The sequence below is a fragment of the Ictalurus punctatus genome, chromosome 3 (assembly GCF_001660625.3).
Source record: "Ictalurus punctatus breed USDA103 chromosome 3, Coco_2.0, whole genome shotgun sequence".
NCBI classification, from domain to species: Eukaryota; Metazoa; Chordata; class Actinopteri; order Siluriformes; family Ictaluridae; genus Ictalurus; species Ictalurus punctatus.
The window spans coordinates 31,641,888-31,657,319 of record NC_030418.2 but is presented as its reverse complement, the minus strand read 5'-3'; the positions used below and the strand labels follow the sequence as shown (position 1 = coordinate 31,657,319).

General features: G+C 41.0%; 1 protein-coding gene across 3 annotated transcripts in view; it reads right to left on the bottom strand.

Moving 5' to 3' along the window:
* hhip (hedgehog interacting protein) overlaps positions 1 to 15,128 on the bottom strand; it is a 34,215-nt gene extending 19,087 nt beyond the window's left edge. Inside the window, exons 1-4 of one of the 3 annotated variants that reach the window (XM_017464590.3) lie at positions 14,231 to 15,128; positions 10,096 to 10,288; positions 4,500 to 4,656; positions 2,599 to 2,800 (exon numbers count right to left, since the gene is read on the bottom strand). In XM_017464590.3, the coding sequence (XP_017320079.1) occupies positions 2,599 to 2,800; positions 4,500 to 4,656; positions 10,096 to 10,288; positions 14,231 to 14,482 (804 nt within the window). In that variant the 5' untranslated portion in view covers positions 14,483 to 15,128. Of the gene's footprint in view, positions 1 to 2,598; positions 2,804 to 4,499; positions 4,657 to 10,095; positions 10,289 to 14,230 lie in introns of all 3 variants that reach the window. The other 2 variants (XM_017464591.3, XM_017464592.3) reach the window with 2 other exon arrangements.
* Positions 15,129 to 15,432: the final 304 nt, after the last annotated feature.

The window sequence follows — 15,432 nt, the reverse complement described above, 5'->3', positions numbered from 1 at the left end:
AATGCAAACTATGTTAGTCCTAAAAAAAGGATCATTAGGAGTAATGATCATAGAGATGGAATATACATGTGTTTCTGGGCCCTTGGGGCTGGAGAGACAGCAGATACAATTTAATCAGAGAACACCCACAGCGCTTGAGGGACCTCCCTATAGTGGACGGCGCATTGTTTCTGAGTTGGTGTAATTGGCAGCGGGAGGATTGACGGTTTGAGGAAACATAGAACATTAGAATCAAAGTTGTGATAAAAACACTATCTACTTTTCCTAAGGAACCAGGGGACCTACCGCGTACACAAAGAGAGCAACATCCTGTTGATGCTTTGTGTAAACACCATCCGTTCTGTGTAGCTCTCTACGATAGCAGCCAATCTTCACTGAATAGGACTCTTGGGGACTACCAGGGCTTGAGACTCCCCTAATTTTGACATAATGAGTGTTGGATCCACAGCCAATTATGTTTAATTATGATAAGGTGCACAAGGTCTTCCTAGCGAAGCGTTCGCATGTCAAATTCACGGAAGCCCATAATCACTCTCTCTGGGGAAGCACAAGAAGCATGCGACAGATGTAAACTTCCTGTGCAAACGTCGACTGCTTCCTCCATCTTGGGACACTTTTGCAAATAAATGCCTTTAAACAGAGTGCATTTGTAATGGGGACAGATAAACATCCGAAGTGGCACACTGCAAGGCTCCTGCTGACGTATGTGAGGATATCCTATAATCATGTGGCCACATTCTCCTATTTCTCAGAAATTAAACATATAAAGTTGTCTCTAATGGCAGGGGCATATACAATAACTTGCAAGTACATGTAACCTACAGTATATTATGCCGTTCTGTTTTACTTCTATAGTCTGCTGCACACTGTGCAATTTCATTTATTTATTTTTTAAACATTACTTGTCACACTATACGAGATGATCTCAATACAATCTTGGTCGAATTCTATAACAGTCTGTGTGATAAAACGTGGCGTCCATGTCAGATTATATGCTGAAGATCCTCAGACCTGTGATTAAAGAAATTCACTATATTCTGTTAACGACATCAATCAATGTAATGCAGAAAGTGGGCTCGCACAAACACAAACATCCATCAAAGTGAGCGTGAGGTACTAAGGATATTTTTTCTGTCCATTAGCATGTTTTGTTTACATTTTGCCATTGCCACTACCATATGTGTAGCTGTCCAGTGGGTTTTCTATCATCCTATGCTGTCCTATTATATTGGTATAATAACCATACCTTTCTTAAAATGCTTGAAATTCAAGATCCAGGGCTGAAGGGAACAGGCAAAGAATGAGGTAGGAGGTATAATGTCTTGCCTTAGGTTTTTGTACAAACCTCGTCCGTCTCTCCACAGTTCAACCATGTGAAAATGTACTGAAAATGCATTTGCCTTATGACCTCCTGCGTTCTGGAGATCAGACTTCCCTGATAATAGGAGGGCAGGCTGGATTGATCTCCAGTAGGCACTAATTGCTCTTCAGCACATACATGTCCACATCTTCCTGTCTGGAGCAAATCCATGCAGCAGAGCAATGTGTTTTCAAAGGAGCACTCCTCTACTCTCTCCCCAAACTATGCATGACCGTGCCTGACACTGAATGTGTGTGTTTACTGTTGCTCTACAGAGCATACTGGTATTGTCAGCCATGTCCTTCCTCACTGAGTCGAGGTATTACACATCACAGAGAACCACATCATAGCAATACTGAAAAAACAAACAAACGGGTATATACAGTTCTTTTTGTGAGAAATTATCAAAAAAAAAAAAAATGTACAGAATATATTATGTTTGCCATGATGAGTTTTCATTATTATAAAATGTTTGTTGTGATGCTTCTTGGTTTTTTCCAAACTAGGAACAACTAGAAAGTCGAAAGTTATTGTTTGAGGGGGAAATAACCCAGATGGTCTAGCTTGTTGCAACCAAAGCTGTATACTAGAGGTACGCACAGGACTTTTTAAATCCCATTCCCACCCACTCCCAAAGGAATTCTGCACAATCCCCACCCACTTCGGCAGTTATTATTATATATTTTCTGGTGGCTTATTTGGTTTCTATTTGTGAAAACATAAACAAATTAGTCATTTAAACATCCATGACCCTGAACAGGCTAAAGCAGTTACTGATGATGCATGAATGAAAATGCATCATTCAGTGCCATGCAATAACCATATAAGAAATAATTATGTGGTTAATTAACAGGGCCTTTTTTGATTTTTGCTCGTTGCCCTTTGCAACAAATTTTCTTTTGGGTGGGTTTTCACGAACTATACTTATGGTTGAGGTGTCAAACTATATTGTTGGTACTGTAGAAAAACCCCATTTTTGTCTGCAACCTGATTTTTTTTGTCGTTATCTTTTTTGCTTTTTGCCAGAATTCAGTCACAGCGACATCCGACAGGCTTTCCAAGACCACCACACATAGTACAAACCTGGCTGAAAATCTAACGTGCTGTTTTCCAGAACCAAAAAAAAAAACAAAAAACAAAAAAACAGGACAGTTTTACCATCCAGTTTCTCAAAGCATGTTTTACAGTGTTCCATCCACTAGAATTGATATCATCCGTAATTCTACTGTGTCTCTTACCTTGATCCCAGTTTGTACTAGTTTGTGGATGTCCAGGTATGGCTCTTTAAGAAGCTCCATATCATGAGTGAGGATGCGGACAAAGCCTTCCTTCTCCACGATGAAAAGGCGCTGCGATCCATCCCCACAATGCTCCACAGCCATGGGCTGACGTAGCCCGCTCAAGATCTCCTGAGCACAGTAGCAGTTGTGCTTATGCTTCCTGCTGAAGACAGCGGCTCGGTCAGATCATTTAAATGCCTTATAACATTGTTTAAACAATTTATTATTTAGTCAGCGAGAAATAGTTTAATCCATGCTATAATGCTGCTATAATACTGACTGCTATAGAATATGAGCAGATTTACTGTAGAAATAGAAGCTCACTGCAGGTGAAGGAACTCCCAAGGTGTGAAAGATGTGTTCCATTAACCAGACATCAGATCTGATGTGGTTAAAAAACTAAGACTTATAACATATATGTCTTATAACAGAGTACTGTAGAATGCTGGAATGTGATTGGTCAGTAGGTGTTGATTCATTTCCTTAACGTTTAATTAATGTTCTGGTTACAAGATGCGGGTTTATATGAACATACTCATTCTACTATGTTATCAGTTTCTATAGTGACTTGTATGGAGGATGCACCACATAATCTACAGCTAATAATAAACCGTTTATTTTACATTTATGGAACTCGTCTCAGCAAAGTCAGTGTCAGAAAAGTCTTCAAGACAGGACATTTTGTGTTTTCTGGTTTCTCTGTAACATGACAAGCTGCATTTTTTGCCTTACTGACTTCAAGAGAGAGGCTGGTGAAAAATCGACTGGTTAAAGGTGATATACTGCAAGTGATGACAGGATCTAATGTGTTTTGCGGACGATCTGCAACATTAAAAATAACTATAAATGGACAGGAATGATTGCATTCATTAACAAATAAAAGTTTGTAATGATTGGATGTAGTATAAGAAGTATAAAACACTACAGGATATGCTGTTATAGAGGCATAATCAACTTGGGTATTACAGCGGCGATCATTTTCCTATAACAGCACACCCCCAAGTGTGTCAGTAACATGGATGCTAGTATTTGCCCTACTTTTAGGAATGCCCAAGGAGATGAATCTGATACTGACATTCTGATTCATTATGTTCATAACACTGATAAATATCATGCAAATATGGATATTTTATTTACTTATATTTTACATTAGTACACATGCCTAAAGTGTTTACTCATTGCTCCGGCCTCAAGAACTGAACAAATGAAAGATATTTTGGCAAAAAATCAGAGATGGATTAAAGTGTTCTGAAGCAAATGTAAACTAAACTGATGTATAACATATCAGAACCCTGAGGTTCAAACTCAACATGTGAGCGAACATTTGAGGTCTTTAGGCTAAACCATTTTTCAAAACACAAACCTTGTTTCTGGTGCTCCTCTGATTCTATCAGCTGAGATTGCTGCTTTTAGAGACGAGCGCTCACCATGTCTTTTCACATAAGCTTCAAAGCCCACTGGTCCAGATCAGAGCAAGAGCAGTATAAGCACTTTCTTTGTGCCCTTAAAGCTGGCTAAACCAGCACTAGACAAACAAATGTGGCTCGACCATGGGAAGGAGGGGGCATCGAGCCAGGCCGAAAGCACAAGCGGGAATCTTTTTACATGTAGGCTCATTCATGCATGTTGGGATATTAGTGACCTCTGCTCTTATCTGGCAAAAGCAGACGAGATGAGCTGATAAGGGTTGGTATTCATCATCTGATGAATACAAATTTTCCAAATCATCAGTGTGGAATAAACTCTGAACCGATGCTGCAGAGCAGAAATGTTTAGAACATGTTCTAATCTATGAATGTCCAGGATTGGTCTCGTTTAAAGAAAACAAAACGAAATAAATCGCCGAAATCTGAACGTACTTTGATACATACCTGTTGATCGCTTCTATTCTTTCATCTCCCAAGTAGTTGGAGTCCTGCCCATGCAGTAGCTTTCGGTGGAAATCGGGAAAGCACAGGCCCCCATTCCGTCTCCCGTAGTATTGGCAGAACTCGTCTACATCGGCTTGGAACAGCTCTGCCAAACACAGACAGACAACTGCGCTCAGCCCGAAACAGACACCACGCCAGTCTTAGAGGATGATGTCATCGCCTCCAAGACCAGCAGAATCCCCTGTAGTTAAAGCTGTTCCCAAGGCAAGCTCACACAGTTCGAGACGTCTCACCACAGGCTCAAGCTAAATCCCATCTGTGGTTATGGTGCACTGGTTGGACACTGTGAGATGCTAGCATTAACATTTATAAATCTCATTGTAATATTTGTTTCATAAACCTATAATCCACAACATTGGCTGAGCCCATGATAGGTGTGGCATTTGTGTGCCACTGATATTACATTTACAAATATGTATGGAACGTAAAGGTTAAAAGACCTGTCTTACCTGTCTTAGCCAACTATAGTTACAATTTACCTTGAAAAGTAATCAATATAACGCTTCAAAAAATCATATAATATCTCATAAAATGAACATTTTAGTTCTACAACGTTGACTCAACCCTGCTACATGAACACATTCAGCCCAAGAAATATTTGAAATATTCCACAAAATTCCACATATTCAACAGGATGTAACAGGAGGTGGAAACTTCAGAATTTCTTAACGATCACGGGAAGAAGAAAAATAAGTTCTCTCATTCTTTCTTCTCTATTTTCAGGCATAGCGCTATTGACTCACAAGCACATGTTGCAAGTACAACCAGGTTAGCTAAATTATAAATCGAAAGTAAATTATTATTCATTAAAAATAACGGCTAGTTAACCCCATTATGTGTCTTTGCTAATTATTATTAGCAAATATTAAGTATTATGCAAAAGAACTGTTACTTTCAACCCTGTTTCTCATGTAAGAGACAAAGGGCAGCTGTCTCCAGGAAAGAAAACATGTAAAAATGTTATTTTAACATTTTGGAATGATTACATGTTTGTTTTCCTAGATCCAGTGTTCAAAACTCGTAAAAATAAAGTTTAGAGTTACAAAGGCTTAATGACACCACAATCTTGGAATCTCCCAACTGTCAGCACACACAGCAGAGAGATATTGCACACCTCTTTTAGACACATGTGGAAGGTTTAAACACAGCGTTAAACATGCCAAACTCAAACTTGTCAAAGATTCACTCTGAAGCACATTTCTCATCTGGAACGTGTCAGTCAAATTCAAATAAATGATGAATGTACACCCAAATTTGATTGATTGTGCATCTCAGATTAGATTTGCGTGCTTGCTATCAGGGGAAACACGCTGATTTATTTCTCTATTAACAGCCAACATAAATCTCTCAGGATGTGAAAAGCCAACAACACGGAGAACTTGTGAAAAAGTGGGAATGAAAAAACCTAACCTAAACGTGGCCTACACTGTAAGACTTTACGGCGAAGTTTGTAAGAATGCAGGTTGTTAAAAGCTCCACAGTGACCTACAAACAAGCGGGCTGGTGATTTCCTCTTAACTAAACCCTCACGGAGATGAGTGTCTGCTTGGGAGGGCAGAGCAAATACACCAGTGATCGAAACACAAACACACTCCCCTCCTTACTTTCATCTTTGCCAAGCCCCTTTGCAACGCCTGAGGAGTATGTGTTTGTGTGTGTGTGTGTGTGTGTGTGTGTGTTGGTGCTGGGGGTGACCACACCAACAACTGAGGTGATAGGATATCCCTAAACATCTAAACACAACAAGGAGATCAAAGACACACGCACATACACACTCAGCCATGCCACCCACGCACAATTGGTTATCTCAGGCCTGCTAGTGCTAGTGTTGAGTCATAGCAGTGAGAGGGAGTGAGGCAAAGCAGTAAATGCCTTTATGGGGATACTACCTAGTCTGGAACTGGACTGGGGTGTCTCTGGTGCTGAAGGATAGATAAGAAGCCCGTAAAAGCTACCGTTTGTAGGTCAGGGCACCTCTGTGGAGTCTCAGAAGGTAGATAAGTGCTAATTAATGACCTTTCCTTGAAGTGTTTGAGGTTGTTGATGACACCAATACAAGAAAACACAAAGATTCTTGAGTTTAAATTCTTGAGTTTAAATTCTTGAGTTTAACAAACTCGTGAGTTTAAATCCCAGCATTGCCTCCTCAGTTATATCCTGTCTCGATTCTAAGTCGCTTTGGATAAAAAGCGTCAGCCAAATGTATAAATTGTAGATATGTGAAAACAAATATGGCCCGTTGTTCAAAAGGATTGACCGGTTGATTACTACTGCTGCTACCATTAAAATACATCATCAATATCATGACATAAAGTCAATACATATGAGACAACAGATTGTTTTATGGAGAGAAAAGTTAAAGACATATGGCCTTTAACATCTCCTCAGCTCTGTCCAACATTTATGGCAACTGGGCAAAGTTGGATAAGGATCCAGTAGACATTACACAATCCAGACTTCCAGTCTTTTTTTTTTCTTCTTAGTTTGGTGTCAGAGTGAGTTAACGCATTAGCAACGTCAAGTAAATCAAGGTGCTTACCAGTGACCAGGGCCACTAACGACTTAATTAGTTTAGCAGGAAAATTGCTACTTTTATCGATACTACGGTGCAGTAATTGGTAGTGAAGCTAGTATACAGTCATGGTATTTAGCACATTAGCAATGTAGTTCCATAATTCACCTTATACCACAGTCAGTTTAAATTCTCAATGGGGTGATTAATGTTTTTTTATAACAGCCGCTCTGACAATAGGTCTGGCTGCAAGGTTGCATTCTTTGTAATACGTTACTTTACAATTCACACAGGGATGAAAAAATACATATATATTTTAAAATTTTTGGATAAAAAGTTTTCGGAGAGGAAATCTCTCTCGTTAAAATGACAAACTGAATTTTATTTTTGTCTCATTAACTTAAAAAACAGCCTGATGAAGAAAGACAATTAAATGCAACTATAAATGAATGAAAAAGACGATATTCGTTAACAATTAAAAAATTGGAATCATTGGCACATAGCGGTCTTAGAAAAAAAAAGAAAACACTACAAGATGTGCTGTTATTGGAAAACAATCAACTTTATAGCTATTTGGGAACATTCCACAACACTGTAACTGTAAATGGACAAAAAAATACAATGTGTTGTTCTTTAGCGAATAATAAAATGGTATAAGAGGAATAAAACACTTGCTGTTATTAGAAAAGACTCAACTTCTCGTCGAGCGATATCACACCATCCCATCGTTGATTATTTTCCTATGACATCGTGCCCTGAAGTTTATTTCTTACCGACTCAAGCTGATCATAGTGAAGCAATAAAGTATAAATAACAACTGCGCCTTCGACACTGCCCTGACCTTTACGATACTACTATATAGCTCAGAGAAGGAGAGTTTTCCTTTTCTTTCAGTCTTCTATAAGAAACTGCAGAATCCTTTCTGGGGGGAAAAGGCCCAGAATATAGAAGTGTTCACTCGAAAATAAATTATATGTACATGAAAAAAAAACTGTTCTAATTTGGGCCATTTATGGTTAACAACTTCCCTAAACATATATCCAAAATTACTATGTGGCCACACACTGTCTGTGCGTCCACACAGTACGGCCTAGTTTTATTGTACTGCCCTGAGAGCGAGACTCTGTCCACATTGCTGCTTCTATGGTTATACTTCCATCTGGTTATCTTCCAGAGCAACCTGGGTGGCCACCCAAAGTACTTGACATCTTGATGCACTTCAGCAGTTTTACATATACACAACCTTTGTAGAAAAATAAATGTGTCATTCGTCACCACATATGCTGATTTTGAAAGCGAGGGAGAGGGGAGGAGGGAAGAGGAGGAGCACTGAGGTTTGTGGACTTCTGTTCTCTAGTCTTTACTGCTTTCAGATTGTCTTACCATAACAGTTTTGCATCGATCGTTTTCAGTATGTTTGACCGACAATATGTTTAGGATGACTGATTTATTTGTGTATGTGTGTATAAGTGTGTATGTGTGTGGCCTGCTTGCATATCTGCCCCTGTCTAATCTACATACCATCCCGTATGGTGGAATGCACCAAGCAGTGACAGTTGCGGCCCTGCACAGTGACACACCCAGGCAAACACAGGAAGTTTGTTCCTAATGCCATTCATACTACACCGAAAACATAAACCCTGCAATAGCTGATTGACGTTTAACCATTGCGATTTTCTTATTTCTGCTGGGCAGCAAGCCTGCACTGTTTAGACTTTCTTGAATGCACCACCAAGATAAACAAACCACTGAAGCGGATGGCTGTCGTAAAACAGCTGGTATTTTCCGCCGCATCGTGCAGTAGGGCAAGGTGTCAGGGTCGGTCATGTCTAGACCTTAGTCATACACGTGCACCCGGGCTCCACTGACGTAAACGCAGCCGCTTGCCAGGAATACAAAAAAGAAACTCATCATTAAACCATTCGATCACATCTATTCATTCTAGATCGACTGACTTTGTTTGAGGTATGTGTGTGTATGTGTGTGTGTGTGTGTGTGTGTGTGTGTGTGTCCACTCATGGGTGCTGAGGTGTGTCTGACAGCTGCAACTTGACAGCGTGTGAGAACACCACTTGGTCCATGACTGCTTACACTAAAGAGATATGACTTGAACGATTATGGTCGAAGTCCACTGTGCGAACACTGAAGATTTACACAGGCTAGATTTATATGTTGTGTAACTTAAAAAATGTGAATTTAACCTTTTTCTTTTTTTTTTTTTTTTTTTTTCTGGTTTGTGGCAAGCATGAGATTTGCATGTGTGCTCATGCATATTCAACAAAATTATGCAAGACAAACTAAAACAACAACAACAAAAGAACAGTACCGTGAAATCCAAGACGATTCTGCCGTATTTCAGATTCTACCAAAAAGCAGTAATATTTAGACATTCACATAATCCTTTCAGTGGAAGCTCAGAACGGCAGTGCTCGAGCAGCTTAGAGAACCATTCTAAAGCATCATGTGGGATGGCATTGTGTGGCGAAAAAGACAAGCAGTATGTCCTGAATGCCAGGGCTATTCAGTCAGCTTGTTAGGGTTTGGCAGGAGCCTCCAGCACCATATTTATGTGTGTGACCCATAAACAGTGGCCGCTGCTGTGGGATAAGGCAATACCTTTCGCGCAGTGTCTTTGCGTAGCATCTGTGGAATGATAATCCTTGTATTCTAACCTTTACTGGGATTTTATTCAAACATTTGGAAAGGGTTTGGCTCTGACGTCTTTTCCTTTGGCTTTAGGCTAAGCATGCATGCTGTAAACGTGCATGTGCTCACTGAGTATCGGAGCTTAGGAGCTGTATTATACAGTGAAAAAACCTTTCGAATAAACATGGAATTGGAGCCGTTTGTGTTACAACATTTGGTTCGTTTTTGGTTAGGGAACAAATTGGAGTGCAGTACAATTCCACACTGCCATTTAAGGTTTGCAAACATTGCGTGATGGTCTTATAAACAGCTCTGAAGCATCAAATATGGTTTACTTTGAAGTGTTTTTGTGCCAGATTGTGTTACCTGGTACATGTCCCCTACAGGTATAGTAGAACTCTTGGCAGTAGTCGAGGCAAAGACGTGGCAGGTCTGGTTCACGGTGTCGTGCCGACTCTTGTTCAGATAAGTGGAAGAGCATCTGGGCATTTGGTGAGCAGCGGGCACACTTGATCTCCTCCAGCAGTCTGGAACACTCCGTGTTATTGGTGGAAAAGATCTGAGGAGATCAGGCAACCAGTATTACAGCAACATTTTAGAATTCTCATAACACTATTGCTATAAAAGCTGAACACTTGTGTTTGACTTGATACTATGGCTTTGAGGCTTTTTGGTGACTGGATTTCAGGTGAGTCTGATTGGGGTGAGTCCTGCTGGCTTTGGGGTGAGTCTAACTGGCTTTTTGGAGCCTTATTGGTTTTTGGGTGATTCCAATTAGCTTTACATTGTGTCCCATGGACAGTGGGAGTGAGTCTTATTGGCATCAGAGTCTCATTAGAGACTTTTGAGTCTCGCTGGCTTTTGAGTGAGTCTGTTCGGAACTGGAATATACCTCATTGTTTTTTGAATCTTGCTCGCTTTTGCGGGGTGAGTCTGATTGGCATTGGGAAGAGCCAGATTAGAGTATGATTGGCATTGTATTGAGTCACACTGGCTTTTCTCATTGGCTTTGGGATGAGTCTGAGTGGCATTAGGATGAGTTTTCATTGGGTTTTAAGACTTGCTGGATTTGAGGTGAATCTGATTGTCTATGTGCTCAGTACAAGTGCTTCACATCAGAATAAACCAGCTATTTGATTTACATTTTTAGAATACATGGTTTTATAAACACAAACATTCCATGGCCACTTGATGAAGCTGATCCACTATAAAGATTTGTTTGTACTGTAGACCGTGACAAACAGTTCAATTTAAATCAGTTCAATCTAAAATTGCACATCACTTGTTGGCTGCATGCCATGCTAAAAAAACCAAACACAGTAAGGCGAAATGGATAAAAAAAAACAAACAAAAAAAAAAACACCAGTGCCATCCTAAACGTTCTTTTAAGTCAGCAAACAAATGCAAACAAATAGATTGGGGCCGAGAAAATTAGCGGGCTTATTTACGTAACAAATTAGCTGTAATAAAACAACAGTGTAATGGGCCTCCCCTCCACAGGCGTGCGCCTGTGGCCCAGCAGCAGCCGCCTGGTACCACTCGCCTACTCTGTGTGAGGTCTGTGTGTAAACACCAATTTAGAGATAGACAGGCACATCATTCCACCGCTGGGATCAACAAATTAGCAGTCTGTCCAAGTCAATTAAAGTTGTGGCCTGCCCCCAGCCTCTTAAACAGGAACCTACAGCCACAAAAGTTGGGGTTTTAACTTTATAATTAAGTCTATAATTAAGCCAAATGAGCACTGAAAGACATTTGAGTGGTCGGTGGTTACACAAGTAAGAGGATACTAGGATGAAACTAACTTAAAATCCTGCTGAAAATCCAATTCTAAGGGTGCACTGAAGCAATTCTATGTAGATGATATGCCAGAAAATGAAGTTAAACCCATTTAGATTCTCCAACATAGAATAGGTATATTGCCTGTGACATAATGGCAAACATCTCAAGCTTTTCTCCTGTCTCAATTTGGTGCTTCTGGTTGGTTCCCCAATGCAGTGAGTACCCGTTCTCCTGCTCTAAATTGCCCATTGATTTAGTGAGCCGTGGACTGGCACATGGTCCACGGAGAGGAGCATTTGTGCGCTCTCAAGCATGCCCAGCGCCCATATGCTGTTGGGATAGGCTCCAGTGATGCCATCACCCGTACCAAAAACAAGAGCACCTTTGTTTGTTGGGGTAGGGGAAAAAAAACATATATGTGCTCTAAAATTTGAAAGCATTTCCTAAAGAGGGGTAAAAAAAAAAAACCCATCAGTGAAAGTCATGCAGATTTCAGTCTTTTTAAGTCAGGCGTCATTCCTGTCAAGTTCCTTCATGAATATATTGCTTCCATTACTTAACAAGAAAGAAGGCCAAGTTATACAACAAGGTTAACATTAATAGCAATGTTATAAATGACCCATTAAACAAACACTAAACCTGGAATAAACTTCTTTCAAACCTTCCATTGATCCCTTTGCACTTTAAAAAGTTCTGTTCAGCACATATCCTATGAGCTGATTTCCAGAATAAATGTTGCGTAGGGCTTGTTTTATCATTGCCAGCATCAGTTTAAAAAAAATAAAATAAATTTTCAATCAGGAATCACCAAGATCGACCAGAGCGATATTGCAGCTGCTGGGGTTACTTATTAAGATCTGCACAATTCCCTTTGTCAGTGAGATTACCAGAACAAACATATAAACACACAAAGACACACTTGAAAACAATTGCTTGTCATTCACCCTTACACAATGGAGGCCGCTGAAGTCCCACAAGGCCACATGGTAAGAGGCAACCAGGAGGCCAAGGAGTCACATTACGTCATGTATATAGCTGGGAGTGTGTACAAGTGGAGGTTTTACAAAAACAGCACCAGACAAGATGCGCAAATAAGATCGGAGTCTGTTGCTGCGAAATTACATTAACCTAACAATTTTTTATGACTTTCTGGTTCTCTAAAGGAGCCAGCTCAGCTCTGGTGGGTGTTTAAGGGCTTAAGCCAAACACTTTTGGTCCCTCGGGGGAATAGGTGTAAGTTTGTGAGGGGGGTGGGGGAGCAGGGCAAACGCTCTCCCCACGGCATTAACACTTGGCCAGGGCCGCGCACTCGGGAGAGTGATGTTCTCCAGGTCCAGCCATTAGTGAAACTAACAAACACAATGGTGTTGTTGTTATTCTTTTGCCATCGGCTCAAAAGGCTCCGTGTGTGGGCAGTGTAGCGGGGAGGAGGAGATGTCCACTCCCTGTTTTTGTTCCATTCAGAACCACTCTTATTTGCATGACTTGAGCAAATGAAATGATGCAATATGGCTTTTTTTCCACCAGAGTGTAATGCCACCCAGCCACATGGGTTGCTCGACCGAGGCCTTTTACATGAGAAAAGGGGCAGGTTTTTTTTCTCTCTCTCTCTCTCTCTCTCTCTCTCTCTCTCTCTCTCTCTCTCTCTCCCTCTTCTGTGAATTCGCTATAGAATCACAAAAGTTGTTTTTTTTATTTGTTCCATAGTTGAATTTAAGCATGGAGCCAATGGGACCCAGTTTGCTCATGCAAAAGAACTGGCAATTAGAAATTTAAATCTGCATTAAAATAGAAACCTGTTCTGGAAACATCAGGTGTTTAGACAGGATTTGTTCAGGTGTTAGTTAGCGAATAACGCAAGTCAGGGAAGAATGACTGAATATTTATAAAACAGGACAAGACTGAGACGTGGACATTGAGCACATCCATGAAATAATGCAGAACCACACATCACAAACATGTCTAAAACAACGGATGAAACCAGCATGAACCTGCGATTAAGTTATTATTATTATTATTTTTTAAATATTCTTTTGAGCCTCACATAACTATCATTAATAGTGATCATAGTGAAAAACGCTGTATATTATTTATTTATTTATTTATTTATTTATTTTGGGGGGTGAGATTGAAATAAGGTGAGATTTTTAGACCCACCATTTACATGACTTTCAATCTGTTACAAAGGTTACGAGCAAGCTTTTGACTCGGTTTTTAAATATATATATGAGCACACATAATGATCGAATCAAATCTAAAGCTTTGCAGAATGCTTTCAGTTTGATGAGGTCACCTGTACACCATTCAGCCTTTAAAAATAGTTACACTGAAATGTTACAAAGCTTAGGGTTTGGGTTACAGGTAAAGGTTAGAGGTTAATCCATATCTATTCTTATGACTTTTAAATGAGATGTATGCACAAAGATGATTACGCAGTGGCAAGCAGAGATTGAAATGCATCCAAAAAGCGCACGCACATACACACACAGAAACACACACACACACACACACACACACACACACACACACACACACCACGAGCTCATTTTATGCTTCTAAGACATCATGAAGCTGAACTAGGTGAAACAACGCGCCGTCCATGTATATGAGTGCTTTAACACACCTGATTCATGACCAGGTGTGTGAGAGCAGGAGTACACTTTGGACAGCACGAGGATGACAGGAGCGTAAAACAAGCATGTGCGCGTGAGTGGGTTACCGTGGGGTCTGTCCTGTGCGGGACTCTGCGGCTCGGGCAGCACGAGGCGCGTGGGTATAGCGCGGAACAGACGTCTCCAGAGCCGCCGGCTACTTTGCGCTCCTTCTTCTTCAGGCGTCTCGGCAGACTTCCGTCGTAACATCTCCGCCTCCGCGGACTCAGCTCGCCCTTGTCGCCCCACTTGGCGTCCGCGCACTCCCACAGGTCGGCGGCGGCGATCACCAACACGAGCACGAACTTCAGATGCCTCATTGCAGAGAAATAAATATATAACGGCTCTAAGAGAGTTGCTCAGCTGCTCCGGACTTACAAGAAAAGTTTTATTTTCCCCTAAATAATTTATTCAGTCCTCTATTGATTTATGATTATAAATGCATAAAGTAACTTCGCATCAAATATCAAGTGTATATCAAGAGGGGTGGGGGGGAAGGGGGAATCACCCAGCAACTTCACGGTAATAAATTAGTCTACAAGTGCAGTTTAGGCTCGCCCGACACGTGAAAAACGTGTTCTTTCATAATGTAACGCGATTAAAAATAAGTATATTCATCCGGACAAATAATCTCAGCCGGTTTCCTCGCGCGTAAAAGTTAAATCCCGTTAAAGTAGTGCGTAAAAAAAAAAAAAGAAGCACCAAGTTTAGTCGTGTGTGTGTGTGTGTGTGTATGTGTGTGTGTGTGTGTGTGTTCCTCTCTCTCTCTTTCTCTCTCTCACTCTCCCGCGATGCCTTCCGCGCGCTCACGTGCTTGTCCCGTTCCGTCTCCGTCTTCTTTTTAACCAGCGCGCGAGAAGCGAGCCGGATGACGTGCGTCGACGAGAACGCGCAATAGGCGAACGCGCAGTGTGCTACCTGTTGGGACGGGTCGGTCTGATTGCTCCGTGTCGCAATCCGGCACACTGTTACTGTTATCCCCTTCTCTAACACACCCATTTAACACCCCCCACCCCAATCCCCCCCCCTCTCCCCCTCCACCTCCAAGCAAGGGCTTAGTGTAAAATGAACGGGTTGGAGTGTGTAAGTGTGTTTTAGGGTGTGTTAGAGCAGTGTTTCCTCATCCAGGTCCTTAAGTTCCACACGCACTGCACATTTTAAGGGGTTTTTAGTGTGTTAAAATAAAGTCACAGAGAGGTTAATGTGAAATATATAAGCATGTTTCGCAAGCCTGGTCCTGGAGTCCTAATTCTACACTTTAAATTTTATT